At 36.4% G+C, this 20,248-nt stretch overlaps 1 protein-coding gene across 1 annotated transcript; it reads left to right on the top strand.

Annotated features, from left to right (window-relative positions):
• Positions 1 to 881: 881 nt before the first annotated feature.
• On the top strand, positions 882 to 12,824 carry LOC131410857 (cytochrome c, testis-specific). Its single transcript, XM_058549319.1, has 2 exons — positions 882 to 1,050; positions 12,647 to 12,824. Exons 1-2 carry the CDS (start codon positions 882 to 884, stop codon positions 12,793 to 12,795), a joined length of 318 nt encoding a protein of 105 aa, XP_058405302.1. The 3' UTR covers positions 12,796 to 12,824.
• Positions 12,825 to 20,248: the final 7,424 nt, after the last annotated feature.

The following is a 20,248-nucleotide window of genomic DNA, read 5'->3' as shown; positions in this document are numbered from 1 at the left end:
CACAAAGAGCAGGTAACAAAACCCAGGTACTGCATTCATTAGCATTTCAAACTACATTTTTTCAATAAGTTGAAATTATTTTAATTTTTACATCATTTTAGGTGGAGGAGGCATTTATTTACTTATGTAACAGGATTTTTGGCAGTCTTAATCAAAATATCTTTGTACAAAATTTATTGTATATATCTATCACCATATAATAAAATCTTTCCTACTTAAAACTGTATATTTGCCACTACATTAATATTAAACACGTAATAATGCTGACTGAACTCGATGTTATTTGATTGCTTTCAGATAATGCTTGATCTAGTCTGATAGATTTGTTAATAGCTGAGAGTGTAAAGTAAATGAGAAATTGTGCTACACGTAGCTTGCTCTGGCCCCATTCTTTTCTGTATAGTTTTTAATTTTACAGTTCTATTATTGTACGCATATAAGTAGTCATAATAAATATCATATTTAAGCACCTTTCCATTTTGTTCTATTCTTATTTTTAAGTAAGGGAATATCAAATTAGACCTATGTGTTTCACATGATTTTTTGCATGTGTACTTTTTGGAAGTGAAAAGAAAAAATGGAACATGATTCACCTAGATAAATTACTATAATTGTTTGAAGGCCGAAGTAAAACCAGGCTTATGCCAATAGCAGTTTCTGAAGTAGCTATAGCTAGAAATTGAAGATAAACCTGATAAAGGAGATGATTAAGTCTTCATAAAATTGGATGTTATGTTTGTGTTTTTGAGCACTCCGACTAAATTATATTTTTGTTTAATATCATTAATATTCATTTCAAGATGATGGAATTCCTTTTTTTCCAACTTTGCAAATCTGGTATTTTCTTTGGTCTGTGGTTTAATGTTTCATTACAGAAGAAAATGGGAGACGCTGAAGCAGGCAAGAAGATATTTATTCAAAAATGTTCTCGGTGCCACACAGTGGAAAAAGGTGGAAAACACAAGTCTGGTCCAAATCTCTGGGGCCTTTTTGGCCGAAAAACAGGACAACCACCAGGATTTTCTTATTCTGATGCAAACAAAAACAAAGGTAAAAATAAGGCAGCTGTGGGAGAGAACCAGAAACTTTGTAGCAAAGAAGAAAGCACGTGATTTGATATTATAATAATTTCCTAATTTGCAGCATTAAAATGAAATCCCCATGTTTATATTACTGAAATAGTGATTTATATCATAAGATCTGCATTTGACTAACTGTTCATCTGTTTGATCAGAGGAATTAGCAATCCTCCGTGGCATAGGTTTTTGCCTCTACAAGGTATTTCATTTTATGCAGTACATTTATCTTGAAAAAGCATGATCTAAAAAAAAAAAATCAAATCGTATTTTAGTGGCATAATGGTAGTTTTCTATTTGTAGTGATGAGTCTTAGGAGTTTAGGGGGACTGTTATATAGTTTGAAAAAGTATTTTCTTTTTTTTATTTTATTTATTTATTTATTTATTTTTTTCCTAAGAAATGTTTGTGCCTTTTTTTAAAAAAATTTTTTATTTATTGCAGTAACATTGGTTTATAACATTGTATAAATGTCAGGTGTACATCATTATACTTCTATTTCTGCATAGATTACATCATGTTCACCACCAAAATACTAATTACAACCCATCACCACACACATGTGCCGAATTATCCCTTTCACCCTCCCCCCTCCCCCTTCCCCTCTGGTAACCACCAATCCAATCTCTGTCTCTATGTGTTTGTTTATTGTTGTTATTATCTACTACTTAATGAAGGAAATCATACGGTATTTGACCTTCTCCCTCTGACTTATTTCGCTTTGCATAATACCCGAAATGTCCATCCATGTTGTCACAAATGCCTGGATTTCATCGTTTCTTATGGCTGAGTAGTATTCCATTGTGTATGTATACCACATCTTCTTTATCCATTCGTCCCTTGATGGGCACTTAGGTTGCTTCCACGTCTTGGCTATTGTGAATAATGCTGCAATGAACACAGGGGTGCATGTGTCTTTACTCCTTGCTGTTTTCAAGTTCTTTGGATAAATACCCAGCAGTGGAATAGCTGGATCATATGGTAGTTCTATCCTTGATTTTTTGAGGAATCTCCATACTGTTTTCCATAGTGGCTGCACCAGTTTGCACTCCCACCAGCAGTGTATGAGAGTTCCCTTCTCTCCACATCCTCTCCAACACATGTTGTTTCCTGTCTTGTTTATTATAGCCATTCTGACGGGCGTGAGGTGATATCTCATTGTAGTTTTGATTTGCATTTCCCTGATAGTTAATGATTTTGAACATCTTTTCATGTGTCTGTTGACCATCTGTATATCTTCTTTGGAGAAATGTCTGTTCAGGTCTTTTGTCCATTTTTTAATTGGGTTGGTAGTTTTTTTGTTGTTGAGATGCATGAGTTCTTTATATATTTTGGAGATTAACCCCTTATCAGATGTATGGTTTGCAAATATCTTCTCCCAATTGTTAGGTTGTCTTTTTGTTTTGTTGATGGTTTCCTTTGCTGTGCAGAAGCTTTTTAGTTTGATATATCCCGTTTGTTTATTTTTTCTATTATTTCTCTTGCCCGGTCAGACATGGTGCTTGAAAATATGTTGCTAATACTGATGTCGAAGAGCGTGCTGCCTATGTTTTCTTCTAGAAGTTTCATAGTTTCAGGTCTTACATTCAAGTCTTTAATCCATTTGGAGTTAATTTTTGTGTATGGTGTAAGGTAAGGGTCTACTTTCATTTTTTTGCATGTGGCTGTCCAGTTTGCCCAACACCATTTGTTGAAGAGACTTTCTTTTCTCCATTGTATGTTCTTGACTCCTTTGTCGAAGATTAGCTGTCCATTGATGTGTGGGTTTATTTCTGGGCTTTCGATTCTATTCCATTGATTTGTGTGTCTGTTTTTGTGCCAGTACCATGCTGTTTTGGTTACTATAGCTTTGTAGTATATTTTGAAATCAGGGAGTGTGATACCTCCAGCTTTGTTCTTTTTTCTCAGGATTCCTTTAGCTATTCGGGGTCTTTTGTTGTTCCATATAAATTTTAGGATTCTTTGTTCTATTTCTGTGAAAAATGTTGTTGGAAGTTTGATAGGGATTGCATTGAATCTATAGATTGCTTTAGGAAATATGGACATCTTAACTATGTTAATTCTTTCAATCCAAGAGCACGGAATATCTTTCCATTTCTTTGTGTCTTCTTCAATTTCTTTCAGAAATGTTTTATAGTTTTCGGTGTACAGATCTTTCACCTCTTTGGTTAAGTTTATTCCTAGGTATTTTATTCTTTTTGTTGCAATTGTAAATGGGATGGTATTCTTAATTTCTCTTTCTGCTACTTCATTGTTAGTGTATAGAAATGCAACTGATTTTTGTATGTTGATTTTGTATCCTGCAACTTTACCATATTTGTTTATTACTTCTAAAAGTTTTCTGGTGGATTCTTTAGGGTTTTCTATGTATAAAATCATGTCATCTGCAAATAGTGAGAGTTTCACTTCTTGCTTTCCAATTTGGATCCCTTTTATTTCTTTTTCTTGCCTGATTGCTCTGGCTAGGACTTCCAGTACTATGTTAAATAGGAGTGGTGAGAGTGGGCATCCTTGTCTGGTTCCTGTTCTTAGAGGGATAGCTTTCAGTTTTTCACCATTGAGGATGATATTAGCTGTGGGTTTGTCATATATGGTCTTTATTATGTTGAGGTACTTTCCTTCTATACCCATTTTATTCAGAGTTTTTATCATAAATGGATGCTGTATCTTGTCAAATGCTTTCTCTGCATCTATTGAGATGATCATGTGATTTTTATTCTTCATTTTATTAATGTGGTGTATCACGTTGATTGATTTGCGAATGTTAAACCATCCCTGCATACCTGGAATAAATCCCACTTGATCATGGTGTATAGTCTTTTTGACGTATTGTTGTATGCGATTTGCTAGTATTTTACTGAGGATTTTTGCATCGATGTTCATCAGTGATATTGGCCTGTAGTTTTCTTTTTTTGTGTTGTCCTTGTCTGGTTTTGGTATCAGGGTAATGTTGGCTTCGTAGAATGAGTTAGGGAGCTTCCCCCACTCCTCAATTTTTTGGAAGAGTTTGAGAAGGTGAAAAAGTATTTTCAATGATTTCTTTATTGGTGGCAAGTGGGTAGATGGCAGTTAAAGTGAGAAAGCATTTTAGGGTTGAAATTAAAAATGGTTGGAAAAGACTATATCTTTGCAAAGCAATTTATTCCTCCTGGATATACATATACATACATACCTACATATATTATTAGAATTCACTTCAAAAATAGGGTACAACTCTAAAATAGAGTGCAACTCTGTTTTGAACTGTTCTTGGGACCTAGTGTTTCTTACAGGCCCAAATTTCAGATCACTACTACATTACTATTTGGAAAAGTTTTTATTTTATTTTATTTTTTCTTTTTATTCCTTTTATTGAGGTGAAATTCACATAACATACAATTAGCTATTTTAAAGTGTTGTAGCATATCAGTACTTCATTGAAGTTGAGGCATACATCAATACTTCATTCCTTTTTATGGCTGAATAATATTCCATTTGTGTGTGTGTGTATATCACAATTTGTTTATCCGTTCATCAGTTGATGGACATTTGGATTGTTTCTGCCTATTGCCTTTTGTGAATAGTGCTGCTATGAATATTTGTGAACAACTATTTGTTTAAATGCCTGTTTTTCAGTTATTTTGGATATATACCTAGGAGTGGAATTGCTTGGTCATTTATTAAATTTTTGAGGAAAAATCAAATTGTTTTCCATAGCAGCTGCACCATTTTACATTCCTATCAACAATGTAGGAGAATTCCTATTTCTCTATATCCTCACCAACACTTGTTCATTTCTCTTCTTTTTTTAATTGCCATCCTAGCAAGTGTGAAGTGATGTCTCGTGATTTTGCTTTGCATTTCCTTAATGAACCATGATGTTGAACATCTTTTCATGTGCTTGTTGCCCATTTGTATATTTTCTTTAGAAAAATGTCTTTTCATGTTCTATACCTGTTTTTTATTTGGATTGTTTGTCTTTTTGTTGTTGAGTTGTAAGAATTCTTTATATATTCTGGACACTGAACACTTATCTAATATGTGATTTGCAAATATTTTCTCTTATTCTGTAGATTGTCTTCATTTTCTTGATAATGTCCTTTGATGCACATAAGTTTTTAATTTGTATGAAGTCCATTTATCTGTTTTTGTTGATGTTGCTTGTACTTTTGATGTCAAATCTAAAAATCCACTGCCAAATCTGAGGTCAAAAAGATTTACCCCTATCTTTTCTTCTAATAGTTTTATAGTTTTGGCTCTTACATTTAGGTCTTTGACCCATTTTAAATTAATTTTTGTATAGAGTGAGGTAGCAGTCCAATGTTATTCTTTTGCCTGTGGTTGTCCAGTTGTCCTAGCACCATTTGTTGAAGAGACAATTCTTTCCCAGTTGAATAATCTTGACACTCTTGTTGAAAATCAATTGGCCATATATGTTAGGGTTTAATTCTGGACTTTCAGTTCTATTCCATTGGTCTGTATGTTTATCCTTATACTAGTACCACACAGTTTTAATTACTGTAGCTTTGTAGTACGTTTTGAAATTGGGAAGTGTGAGCTCACCAACTTTGTTTTTCTTTTCTGGTATTGTTTTGGCTATTCAAGGCCTTTTGCAATTCCAGGAATTTGAAGATCAATTTGTCCATTTCTGCAAAATAGGCCTTTGGAATTTTGATTGAGATTGCATTGTCCAGTGAAATTGGACCCCTCTCTTCCACCACTCACAATATTTAACTTGAAATGGGTTCAAGACTTAAACATAAGACCTGAATCTATAAAACTCCTAGCAGAAAACATATGGAAAAAAGATCCTTGACATTGGTTTTGGCAACAGTTTTCTGGATATGACACCAAAAGCACGAGCAACAAGAGCAAAAATAAATATGTGGGACTACATCAAACTAAAAAGTCTCTGCACAGCAAAAGAAACAGTCAACAAAATGAAAAGGCAACCTATGGAATGGGAGAAAATATTTGCAATCATATATCTGATAAGGGGTTAATATCCGAAATATGTAAAGAACTGATACAACCAAATAGTGAAAAACAACCCAATTAAAAAATGGGCAGAGGACCTGAATAGACATTTTTCCAAAGAAGACATACACGTGGCCAACAGGTACATGAAAAGGTGCTCAACATTGCTAATCATCAGGAAAATGCAAATCAAAACCACAATGAGATATTGCCTCATGCTTGTCAGAATTACTATCATCAAAAAGATAAGAAATAGCAAATGTTGGTGAGGATGGGGAGAAAAGGGAACTTTTGTGCACTGTTGGTGGAAATGTAAATTGGTACAGCTGCAGTGGAAATCAGTATGGCGATTCCTCAAAAAATTAAAAATAGAACTATGTGATCCAGTAATTCCACTTCTGGGTATATACTCAAAGGAAATGAAAACAGGATCTCGAAGAGATCTCTGCACTCCTGTGTTCATTGCAGCAAAGATATGGAAACAATCTAAGTGTCTGTCAATGGATGAATAGATAAAGAAGATGTAGTATTTATATACAAGAAAATATTATTCAGCCATGAGAAAAGAAAATTTTGCCATTTGCAACAACTTGGATGAAACTTGAGGGCATTATGTTAAGTGAAATAAGTCAGACAAAGACAGAAAAATACTCTATGATATCACTTATATTTGGAATCAAGAAAAGCCGAACTCAGAGCAACATAGAGTAGAGTGGTGGTTACCAGGGCCCGGAGTTGAAGGTACCAGGGAGATATTGGTCAAAGGGGACAAACTTCTAGTTATAAGATTAACATGTTCTGGGATCTAATGTATAGCATGGTGATTATAGCTAATAATGCTGTAGTATATACTTGAAAGTTGCTAAGAGAGTACATCTTAAATGTTCTTACCACAAAAAAAGAAGTGGAAATTCTGTGATGGGATGGAGGTTTTAGCTAACTCTATGGTGGTAATCATTTTGCAATACATGTGCATCAAATCAACACGTTGTACACCTTAAACTTATACAAACTTATATGTTAATTATATCTCAATAAAGCTGGGAACAAAAAGAATAATATAAGCTACTATGTTAATTGAGCTAGGGTTTTATTTATTTTGTGAGGGGATCAGCCCTGTGCTAACATCTGCCAATCTTCCTCTTTTTTTGCTAAGGAAGCCTGGCCCTGGGCTAACATCCGTGCCCATCTTCCTCCACTTTATATGGGACGCCGCCAAAGCATGGCCTGACAAGCGGTACGTGCGTCAGCGCTCGCCCGGGATCCAAACCAGGATCTGAACCTGCGAACCCGGGCCACCACAGCAGAGCGCGCGCGCACTTAACCGCTTGCGCCACCGGGCTGGCCCCGAGCTAGGGCTTTAAAATAAGGTTATTTAGAATAAAATAAGGATTTAAAAAATACTTTAGCACAGCTTGACCAAAGACAGACTTGAATAATTAAGCACAAGGACGTCAGTAGTTGAATTTTAATATAAATTGTGGAACACTGTCCACCATATTTATTTTCTATGTGTGATCTTTCTCTTGGAAATAATTACACTATTTTAGTTTTCAAAAGAATACGGAAATTCCCATGTTTTAAAGAAGATTCTTTGTCCCGTATGACTTGCTTAGTGTATAGTTTTACAAAATTCATAATTGTAGCAATAATCTTATATTGTGTGGTTTTTTAAAATTGTGGCAAATATATATATAACATAAAATTTACCCTTTTAACCATTTTTAAGTGTACAGTTCTGTGGTGTTAAGCACATTCACATTGTTCTGCAGTCATCCTTCTCTCAACCTTTTTTGTCTTCCCAAACTGAAACTCTGGACCTATTAAACATGCCCTGGCAACCACCATTCTACTTTATGTCTCTATGAATTTGACTATTCTAGGTACTTCATATAAGTGGAATCATATGCCTTTTTGTGACTGGCTTATTTCACTTAGCATAATGTCTTCAGGGTTCATCCATGTTGTACCATGTGTCATAATTTCTATTCGTTTAAGGCTGAATAATTTCCCGTTGTGTGTATATACCACATTGTGTTTATCCATTTATCTGTGAGTGGATACTTGGGTTGCTTCTACTTTTTGGCTATTGTGAATAATTCTGTGAACATGGGTGTACAAATATCTGTTCATGTCCCTGCCTTTACTTCCTTTGGGTATGTACTCAGAAGTGGAATTGCTGAATCATATGATAATTCTGTATTTAATTGTTTGAGCAACAGCTGTACCATTTTCCACAGTAGCTGTACCATTTTATCTTCCCACCAGTAATAGACAAGTATTCCAATTTCTTCACATCCTCGACAACAATTGTTATTTTCGTCCTTTTTTTTTTGATAATAGCCATCATAACGGTTGTGAAGTTGCATCTCATTGTGGTATTGCTATGCATTTCCCTAATGATTAGTGATGTTGAACATCTATATTGTGTTTTTAAATACATCAGTAAATTGATAAAATTTTTCTTTTGAGAATAATACCTTATAAGTATTATTGAATACCTATATGCTGTTTGCATTTTTTGGGCAATGATAATTGAAGCAGGTTTGAGAAACAAATTGTTTGAATTAATTCGTGAGTTGCCCAGGGTTCTATGCTAACAAGTGATAGAACTAGGATTCAAATTCAGGTCTTCCTGGGCCTTTAAAGAAATCATGTCATGGGTTAGCATATTCACTAAACTGACATTATTAGAGATTAGTCTTTTTTTTTTTGTCTTTTAATTCATTTATTTATCAAATATTAAACTGCTACAGTGTGTCTAGCACTGTCTTAGATACTGAAAATAAAACAGTGTAAATTTTTACAAACTGAAATGAACTGTATATGGAATTAAAAATAATCGATCATCACAATTACATGCAAAGACTTCCACCTCTGGAGTTTCTGATTCAGTAGATCTTGGGTAGGTCCCAAGAACCTACATTTCTTTTTTTTTTTTTTTACCCCTTTTTGTTTATTTTATTTTTAATTTTTTATTTATTGCAGTAACATTGATTTATAACATTGTAAAAATTTCAGGTGTACATCATTGTACTTCTATTTCTGCATAGATTACATCATGTTCACCACCAAAATACTAATTACAACCCATCACCACACACATGTACCGAATTATCCCTTTCACCCTCCTCCCTCCCCCCTTCCCCTCTGGTAACCACCAATCCAATCTCTGTCCCTATGTGTTTGTTTATTGTTGTTATTATCTACTACTTAATGAAGGAAATCATACGGTATTTGACCTTCTCCCTCTGACTTATTTCACTTTGCATTATACCCTCAATGTCCATCCATGTTGCCACAAATGGCTGGATTTCATCGTTTCTTATGGCTGAGTAGTATTCCATTGTGTATATATACCACAGCTTCTTTATCCATTCGTCCCTTGATGGGCACTTAGGTTGCTTCCAAGTCTTGGCTATTGTGAATAACGCTGCAATGAACACGGGGTGCATGTACCTTTGCAAATTGGTGTTTTCAAGTTCTTTGGATAAATACCCAAGAGTGGAATAGCTGGATCATATGGTAGTTCTATCCTTGATTTTTTGAGGAATCTCCATACTGTTTTCCATAGTGGCTGCACCAGTTTGCACTCCCACCAGCAGTGTATGAGAGTTCCCTTCTCTCCACATCCTCTCCAACACATGTTGTTTCCTGTCTTGTTTATTATAGCCATTCTGACGGGCGTGAGGTGATAGAGAGATTAGTCTTTATCTTTTGCCTATTGTCATGTCATATCTGTTAAGAGAGGCAATAGGACACACTAAATCATAAATGTGTTAATAATTAAAAAACTATTTTGAAATCCATGTACATTATATCAAAATTCAAAGAGTTCCAAAGAATACTTCCTAGTATGAGTGATAAGGAAATTGTATATGGTCACTTCTCCTCAGCTTTCTCTATTCCTTTCCCTTTATCAGCTAATTTTACTTGGTAATAGTATTAATTTTAGTGGCCGTGTTTATATTTTAAATAATATCCGTATACCTCTATTATTTGATTTATCTACTTTAAGTAATATCTGTATATCCCATACCATGAAGGATGAGAAAATCAAAATGGATATACAGCCTCCCATATTTTCACACTTTCTCCTACCTCTTGTTATTTATGTTGTTATATTTACTCTGGCGTGATGTGTATCATTTACATCCTATGTAATCCCATTATTACAATTGTTTTAACATTTGTCCTACATTTAAATGGTATCAGTGCTTACTCCTAGCTTTTACACAGTGTCTGTATTTATCTGTTAGTTAGTGGAAGGTTATCTATCTATCTAGTGATGCCAAGAAAGGATTATTGGAACTATATTACCCTAGTTCTTGGATGTTTGAAAACATCTGTGGATTCCCATTACACTTGGATAATAATTTGGCTAGGTAGAAAATTATTGGGTGACACTTTCAATTCCTCAGGGTTTTGTATGCTTCATTTTGAATTATGCTTTGGAGAAATCTGAAGCCAGCCTGATTGTTTTCTGTTATTATTTACTTGGTTTTATTTATTTGTTTATCTTTTATTTATTTTTTGGTGAGGAAGATTGGCCCTGAGCTAACATCTGTTGCCAATCTTCCTCTTTTTGCTTGAGGAAGATTGTTCCTGAGCTAACATCTGTACCAATCTTCCGCTATTTTATATGTGGGATGCTGCCATAGCATGGCTTGATGAGTGGTGTGTAGGTCGGCTCCTGGGATCCAAACCTGCGAACCCCAGGCCACTGAAGCAGAGTGTGCAAACTTAACCACTATGCCACTGAGCTGGCCCCAGTTTTATTTTTATTTTATTCTCTTTCCTCTAAGTTTTAGTAAATTCTTACTAAAATTTAGTAACTTTGTTAGGCTGTGTGTAAGTCTTGATTGGTCTGTTTCAGATTTTCCTAGAATATGTGTTCTTCTAATTGATGTATGTAGGACTTTTATTTTTGAAAATTTTCTTGAATTATATGGTTTAATAATTTTATTCTATTTCATTTGTTTTTTAAAAAATCTTACTTGAGCCACCAATTATGCATATTTTGAATCTCCTTTGTCTAAATATCTTCTGTATCTGGCATTTTCACTTTGATCATTTTAAACTCTTCATTCTTTCCATTTTGTTTTTATCCATATTTTCAAGCCTGCTTGTGCTATCAGCAGCATCTGTTCTTTTTGCTGCTGTTTATGTCTTGCTGTTTTATCATTTTCTCCATGAGCCTTTGTAGCTCAGCTTTGAGCCTTTGATTCATAAATACCTTTTTTGAATCCATAGGAATGTGGTCATGAGTTTCATTTGCTTCATATATATAATTTCTGATGTGTATTTTTCATTTAACTTTTGTTTTTTATATTTCTTTCTACTATGTGTGTGTATGTATGTTGTGTGTGTGTAGGTGTTTTTAATATGCTTTTGTGCTGATACCTTTTTGATTATTACTTATCTTTTGATGAGGAGAATTCTTTTTGGACTGGTTATTTGCAGAAGGACAGTAAAAGTGAGGGTCTGAGTTTTCCAGTTAGTTATGAAGTCTTCCTTACCCACAGTTAAGTGTTAGAGATATGAGTTATGTGTCTGAGTATTTATGTGTGTATGTTGGTAGGGAGTTTTTTGGCTCTTAACTTCAACTGACAAAGACTGACAGTTCTAGGGTTATCCAACAGCTTCAGTTTCTCTTCTATCCTGTAACAAGGTAGAATATTTTTTTAAAGATGGCATGTCTGTGTTTTCTTTAATCCTGGATCCCCTGACCCTCCATGGTATCGAATTGAATTTAGGGAGACTTTCACAGCCAGCCAATATACACTCAACTCTTTTGGGGGCCACAGAATTATGACTTTGTCCCTCAGGATTTGTTTCCTACTTTGGAGAATGTTTCTCTTCTTCTTTCGAGATCATTAGTGACAGTTCTCCTCTCACTCTGGTCTAGGTTTTCTGTCTGTGGTAGGCTTCTAATTATATCAAGTTTGGGGTTATAGGTGCGTCCTCAAAAATCTTATCAAAAGTGGAGTTAGCGTTTCTGTTTCTTTTTGTCTGTGTTCTTTTTGACTGATTTTAGAAAGAGAAAAAGGTAGAGGCAACCCTTCTCTCTCATTGTGGAACTATATTCCTGAAATCATAGTTTTTTAATAGAGATCTGGACAGAGGCAGCTTGGTATGATTGGCAGAAAAAACATGGAAATATTAATTAGTAGTCACAGATTCTTGACTCTAAGTAGCCTTGTCACCTTAGGGCAAGTTATTCCCCTCTCTTTGAGTCATCATTTACTCGACTGCAAAATGAGAGGTTGGATTAATGGATCTCTAAGATCTTTTCTAGAAGGAACTCTCTGTGATTCTAGGAGGATGGGGTACTGCTTAGGCATAACATGTATGGGTTAGTAGTTTATTGGTGTTACCTTGGATAATCCTAAACAGCATGTGAGTATTGGATTTTTAGAGGGAAGCGAAAGAATGGAGCACCAAAGACTAATTTTGGAATTTTCTTGTGGGTCAGAAACTGTGAGTATTCCTTGTTATAATAGCCTTCATGTTGAATCCAAGAGTAATCTTTTGTTCATGTATGTGGGTCACATCAGAAAGTAAGCCTTACGAGTGTAACTACACAAACTTAATACTTTTTTTCACCTTTATAGGTGTTATCTGGGGAGAGGAAACTCTGATGGAATATTTGGAGAACCCAAAGAAATATATCCCTGGAACTAAAATGGTCTTTGCTGGTCTTAAAAAGAAGAGTGAGAGAGAAGATCTTATTCAGTATTTGAAACGGGCAACATCTTCATGAAATGCTCTTGCAACTTCAAAAATATTAGTTATAAGCCAAATTTTCCTATTTCAAATATTGCATGTTCAAAGAAGTCATATTTGATCTTTCTTATCAGCCTGTAGTAAGTTTAACATTTTAAAATAAAAGTTGATATTTTTGATTATGTGTAATCTACTGATCAAATGCCCTTTAGAGTCTGAACTTACTTTTGTCTGCTCACTAAGGATGTGCATAAGGTCAGGATGGAGGAGGAGAGGAAAGGAAACTGAAGTTTATTGTGCTTCAGTAGTCTCTATGTATGCAAAATATTCTATAAGACTACCAACTGCTATTGATGATGGAGATAGTTTCCACATATTTCTCTGTAATTTAAATGTAAATATAGCAGACAGTAGCTTTAGTTTTTATTAAGCTGTGTTTGATTATGTGTTTGCCTTTTATTTTAAACAGCGCTTAAAGTAACTTGAAGGAAAAAAATAGAGGGAAAAAAAATGAAGTCAAAGATTTTATCTTACTTTAGGAATATCATTGGAAAAAAAAAAAGTGCAAATTGTTGACCGTGGGTGACATAAAACATAGAGAGAAGGAGAAAAGCATGTTCTATGTTAATAAACATTTATGTCACATAACATATAATCTTTTTGCATTAATATTTTTATGATATCCTTTTAATCCTGAGTAATGTAAAGCTGGACTTCAGGGGAGGGATAAGAGGGACCCTGAGAGAGAGGGAGAAAAAACAAAACAACCTTCTCTATTAATGTGGAAAGACCTCCCACCTCACAGAAGTGGGAGTGAAGCATGGTGGAGCAGGTCCGCAAGAGGCCCTGGGTGGAAGGGAACAGTGGCTGTGTGTGGTGTGAGGTGGCCCCTGAAGTGGCTATGCAGTCTACAAGTACTCTGTCACCCAAATGCTATGGCCCAATGCAAGAAGGTGAAGCCGATTCCTCACCAAAGAGGTGGGTAATGGACTGGTCAGGGGACGTTATGGGTGAGGATAGGACATTCGTTATCTCATTTCCACTTCACAACAACACCCTGTAAGGTGGATTTTACCTTCTACATTGAGACTTAGAGATATCTGGTGCCAGGACCAAAACTTAAATCTTCTACTCCAATTCCTGGTGACTTTTCACCATATTATAGGGATAATAAGTTAGCTAGTTAATTTATTAGTAGATGCTACTACTGAGAAGACATCCTAACAGAAAATTCCCAAAGTGAGGGGAACATGGTTGACAAAGCTGACTTCCAGAAGGTTCTATTAAGTCAACTAAGTGCCTGGGCTCAATTTTAATGCTTCTGGTAAGTAGGAGAGAATATACTTCTCATGGAGCCCAGTGCCAGTACTGTATAGGAGACTGTGTCCCTGGGAGCCAAGGAGGACTTCAGGCAAAGCTGAGTTTGTTACTGTCTCCTCCCAAGGAGGAATTTGGTGAGGGCAGAGACGCCTGTAGGGACTCCAAGAGTGTATTAGGGATGTTGCCAGTCTCAGAGCTGAGTTGGCTTTGCAAGGATGTAGAATTAGGTGACATACCTCATATCCTAATTTACATGAGACAGAGACCTCTGCGAGAAAGAGCTTGAAGTTAATTCATATGCATAATTACAGTTCAGATTTATACAACCCTGACAGATGGACTTGGTGGCTTTGACAAAAAGCCACATTATAGGGAGGAGCAAGAATGCCTTATGTTTGGAGTTTAAATACTTTTGGCCTAGGAGAAGTAGAAAGAAAATAGAATGAGATGAGCTGAGATGACAAAAGGCAACTGGGTGGAAATGGAGAAATATTAAATAGATTTCTTCCGTTTAAAAAATTGTTCGAGGGGTCAGCCTGGTGGCATAGTGGTTAAGTTCACTTACTCCGCTTTGGTGGCGGCCCGGGGTTCGCAGGTTCAGATCCCAGGCGCGGACCTATGCACCACTCATCAAGCCATGTTGTGGTGGCATCCCATATACAAAATAGAGGAGGTGGGCACAGATGTTAGCTCAGAGCTAATCTTCCTCAGGAAAAAAGAAGAGGATTGGCAGTGGATGTTAGCTCAGAGCCAGTTTTCCTTACACACACACAAAAAATTTGATTAGTGATAAGATGTTGAATGTTGCTCTACATTTATGTTTATCTTAACAAGAGCAAAAGAAATACCTCTTTGCTTCTAGTGATGTTTCTAGTATTAGATAGAAAAAAAAATTTGGAGGAAAATTTGCAAATAAATGCAGTAATTAAAATTCTATATTATGATAGGCTTTATTATTGAATGAATCTATGTTGTCTCTGCAAGGCTTAAATCCATTTTGGGATTAATTTACACGAAAGGACTTCTGGGCACTGTGGTAATTTTATCCTGTGCCAATTTAGCTAAGCTGAACTGTGTTTGCCAGAATTCTCTTTTCTGTATGGCTCCTGGCTCTGTAGGGCTGGTCACATAGAAGTCTGCCTGAGATTTGGGAAGCATTGGATTTGGGAAGATTAGGCAGAAGCCTTTACATTTGTAAGGTCAGTACAGGGCCCCAGGTGCAACTCATACTTGGTGTCACGAATCTGTTGACAGCAGCCTTTGTGCCATAGGGCAGCAGCCAGGCACTCAGCTCCTCCAACTGCTACCAGATCTCTTTCAGCTTTTGAGTCCTGGGTCAGGGGTATGTGCAGTTTTGAGGGGGAAGGGCCTACCATCTTCAGGTCATCCATGTAATCAAAGTTTGAAGTGGTGAGAAACAGACTACACGGGTACGAGTTTGTTCTCATGGGTTTGTCCCAGCTCTTCTTCCCAACTTTAGGCCCATCACCAGATGCAGAGCCAACAACCCTCCCGAGTCTTTACCAGCTCCCCTTTGTGTCTTAGCAACTTTGCTCTGATCCTTCAGCTGTCCCCTTCTGGGACATTATTTGTTTCCTCAGCTTTTCCCCAAATTGTATAAGGTCTAGTTCCTATTATAACTCCCTAGTTCACATCCTTCTTAGTGGTCCCGCATCCCTCATCAAACCCTCCCCGATACAGGCACCATATCTGTGCAACACACCTCCTTGTGAATAACAGGAACCTCTAGGGGAGTTACTCTCTGAGTGCTCTTCAATCTAAATTTGGTGTACCTTAACAGATCAAAGGAAAGAATAATTCACTTTACAACAATCTGAAGTTGTCAAGTTATTGAAGTCTGCCAATGTCTCCTAAAGTTGAATTAAAGATTCAGGAGAAAAAAGATTCATGTTAATAAGAGAACAGATTCCTATGATTCTGAAATCAAGAAAATGTAAGTATTCTTGTTCTATGGCACCATTAACAGGAAGCAGGAGACTTCAGTGACCAGGAAATATTGTGCTGATTGCATATCCACAAAAAGATATGTGAAAAGTATTGCAGACAGTTGGGTGATTACATAAGATGTCCATTTATTGCTTTAGCATAAGCAATTCTAATATACATTTTGATAAGGATCTGGAAGAATAAAGTGTTGTTTCATTTAATTAGAGTAAAAATGTGAGATCAGTTAACTTGGCAATAATTCGTGTGTTTCAAGAGGAACAGAGAGAACTCTTCAGAAAGCAGTGGAACATTGTTAGTTCTGCGTTCTTAAAATTTTCTACACTAGCCAGTGAAGTGCTTCCCAGATATAAACCTCTAGTCAGTGGTTCTTGTGGGAAACAACATACCGTTAATTTTTTTAGGAAGAGTAATTTTTTGGATTGAACACTTGTGTCCTACAAGATGTATATAATACAGCATGATTTTGAGAGTATTTTGTTGGCTTATTCTCCCTCATCGCCACTTTCTTTTAAAATATTAACATGGGTAGGAATTTAGAATCAAATTTTCTTCTCTGTGTTTTTCACTGAGTGATCATCATCATCAACTTGTGAGTTCGAAATCACAATTTCATGCAGTCCTTCAGCTTAAAATTCCCCACAAAGTGGGGCCTCATTTAAGCACAGAATACTATGGTGGTAGAGCAGGTGGGAGGGGGAGCCACCACAGGGGTGGAGTGTTGCATGAGGGCACAAGAGCTAACGGCAGGCACTAAGAAGGCAGAGGGAGGGGTGCAGAAAGGGGAAATATTTCCTCATCTATAAAGCATGCTGGGCTGGGCCAGATGGCTCATTTTCAAATATATTTTATTTGCAGAACTATTGGTTTAAATGCAATCCTTCTCCAAAGAAAACTCAGCCTTTGACACAGAACCACTCTGATTGAGGAAGGGTGAGACACCCTCCCTACTTCCCCACATCCTTCCTCCCTACCTCCTGTGAGTAAGACTACTTTTGAATAAAGGATATAGAAGCTAGAAAATGTATGAAAACTGATGGTCCCCATGCTCTCATTTACAGTTGAGAAAACTGAAGTCCAGAGACTTTTCCAAAATCAGACACTTAGTGTTAGTCCTCAAAACTGGGACTAGAACCTGGGTCCTCATTCCCCAATATCTGATTTTCTTACTTTTTATGTGGGGTTCTGGCTAGATCCACATACTTTTAATTACTGTTGTCCATCCACCTACTTCTTCACATTTAACTTTCCTTTATAAAAACTGCAACAATGCTATGGAATCAAAATCTTTTTAATAAAATCTTTCCTTATTAATCCTTCTAAGAAGTTTATTTCTGGTTCATTTTCCTTTTTTGGTATGGTATTTGGAATAGTATGTGAAAATCATGACTATGTAAATGCTGTTTGATAGTGAAAATAAGGGGGATAATCTTAAACCACTGTGTGCCCATCTCTACTACAATAAGAATGTGGTCTGCTACAGTGGAAGGTCATTAATTAATTAGTTTAATATTTATTGTGCGTTGTGGCAGCTGGTGTCCAAAGATGGCCCTCAATAAACCAGCTTGCAGGTATTCATGCCTTTGTGTAGTCCCCTCCCACGTGGAATCTGGGTTGACCTTGATTCGCTTTAATAATAGAATGTGGTAGAAGTGATGCTATACCAGTTCTGGTCCTAAGCCTTAAGAAGGCCTGACAGCTTCCACTTTTGCAGTTATGGAAGACCTAAGTCACCATGTAAGAAGTTCGGCAATCCCGCTAGAGAGACCACATGGAGAAAGCTTATGGAGAGTGAGAGGACCTGAGAATTTAGAGGAAGAGAGAGAGAGAAGAAGAGGGAGAGGCAGAAGGAGAAGGAGAGAGATTGATTAATTTAGCGGGGAGAGTGAGAGTGAGAGAGAGAGATGGATTGATTCAGCTGTTGCTGAATCCCATCGAGCCCAGACTTCTAGCCATCTCTGTCAAGGGGCCAGACACAGTGAGCCATCTACTCCAGTCAAGCCCCCAGATGACTGTAGCCCAAAGATCATTCTCATGTTTTTAGCAGTCACAGTCCTTTTTAAACCTAGGATGGTGGTACAACGGACTCCAAAAGTCTCTTTGATTTTTGTTTTTTGTCGATAGTATTCTGTGTTTATCAGGCTTTCAAGGAGTCACATTCTTTTTCTGAGCCATTTCTTTGCCCCAGGACTGAGTCTTGGTTTGGCCTTTGTTGCACAGAGTATTTTTAAATTTCATCTGAAGTTGAGATGAGGAACAGTTGTAGCTTTCAGGGTGGCATCTCCTAGGATTTCTGCATTCTCTATTTTCCCAGGCATCCTGCTTGTAGATAGGCCAGTCCTTTTCCTGAGCTCAATTCTTTTGTAAGATCTTATTAAATATAGCTAGTAATGACCAAGGTAAACTAGTAACTTATTTTGTTTTCGCATTTTCTTCACTCAAAGCCATAAATTCGTTAGGTTTATTACCTGTTGTTAAAATTATTTCAGGTGACAATTTCACCAAATATTTGATCCCTACATAACATGGGTCACCATTTTCCAGCTCTGAATAACAGTTTCCATGCCACCTGCTATCTGGTGCTGAAAATAGGGTCACATAGCAGCATCCCACTTCTAGGTACCAATTTATGTATTAGTCCACTTTGCAATAGTAGCGAAATCTTAGGGGCGTGCAACAATAAAACATTTATTTCTCATTTACATAGCGTGTAGCCATTTGGTCAGCTGTGGCTGTGCTTCAAGTGTCTTCTCATTCTTGGACCCAGGTTAAAGGAGAAGTACCTATATGGGATGTTCCCATTCTTGTGGCAAGGGAAAGATCCAGAGCCCTGAGAGAAGCTCCTGATGCTTCATAAAGCTTCTGCTCAGATGTGGCATATATCACGTGTGCTCATATTCCAATGACCAAAATATGTTAAGTGGCCAAGCCCAATGCCAGTGAGGTGAGGGGGTGGGTATATTCCACCTTCAGGAGGAATGGCAAGTTACATAACAGTAGTGTCTCATCTTAAAAGGAAGAGGGTAGTGAATAACGGCAAACAAAATACCATCTACCATGTATATGCATTTCCCTTGCTCATGTTTTCACTTCAGACAGTCTGTTGGACTCAGCCTCTTTGCTCTTTGATTTACCTGTTACCCTGACTGATCATACTCTATATGTTAACTTTGTTCTATTCTTTTTTTTATTTATTATTTAATTTTATTTATTTTTTTAATTGAGATATAATTTACATATAAACATTATATTAGTTTCAGGTATACAACATAATGATTCGATATTTGTATATATTGCAAAATGATCACCACAATAAGCTTAGTTAACATCTGTCACCATACAAAGTTACAAAATATTTTTTCTTGTAATGGGAACTTTTAAGATCTATTCTTAGCAACTTTCAAATATGCAATACAGTATTAACCATAGTCACCATGCTGTACATTACATCCCCAAGACTTATTTATTTTATAACTAGAAGTTTGTTCCTTTTGACCCCCTTCACCCATTTTGCCCACATTCCACCTCCTACCTCTGCCAACCACCAATCTGTCCTCTGTATCTATGAGTGTGGTGTTTTTGTGTGCGTTTGTGTTTGTTTTTAAGATTCCACATATAAGTGAGATTATTTGGTATTTGTCTTTCTCTGACTTATTTCACTTAGCATAATGCCCTCAAGGTCCATCTAAGTTATCGCAAATGGCAAGATTTCATTCTTTTTTAAGGCCAAATAATATTCCATTGTATATATATACCACATCTTCTTTATCCATTCATCCATCAGTGGACACTTAGGTTGTTTCCATATCTTGGCTATTGTGAATAATGCTGCAATAAACACGGGGTGCAGTGCAGATATCAATTCGAGTTAGTGTTTTCATTTTCTTTGGATAAATACCCCAAAGTGCGATTGCTGGATCATACAATAGTTCTATTTTTAATTTTTTCGAGGACCCTCCATTCAATTTTCCGTAGTGACTACACCAATTTCCATTCCCACCAACAGTGCAAAAGTTCCCTTTTCTCTACTTCCTTGCCAACATTTGTTATTTCTTGTCTTTCTGGCAATAGCCATTCTGATGGGTGTGAAGTGATATCTCATTGTGGTTTTGATTTGCATTTCCCTGATGGTTAGTGATGTTGAGCATTTTTTCATGTATCTGTTGATCATCTGCATTTCTGTTTTGGAAAAATGTCTATTCAGA

This window comes from Diceros bicornis, chromosome 10 (assembly GCF_020826845.1).
Source record: "Diceros bicornis minor isolate mBicDic1 chromosome 10, mDicBic1.mat.cur, whole genome shotgun sequence".
Lineage (NCBI taxonomy): Eukaryota > Metazoa > Chordata > Mammalia > Perissodactyla > Rhinocerotidae > Diceros > Diceros bicornis.
The sequence above is the reverse complement of the archived record's forward strand: the minus strand, read 5'-3'. Positions and strand labels throughout refer to the sequence as shown.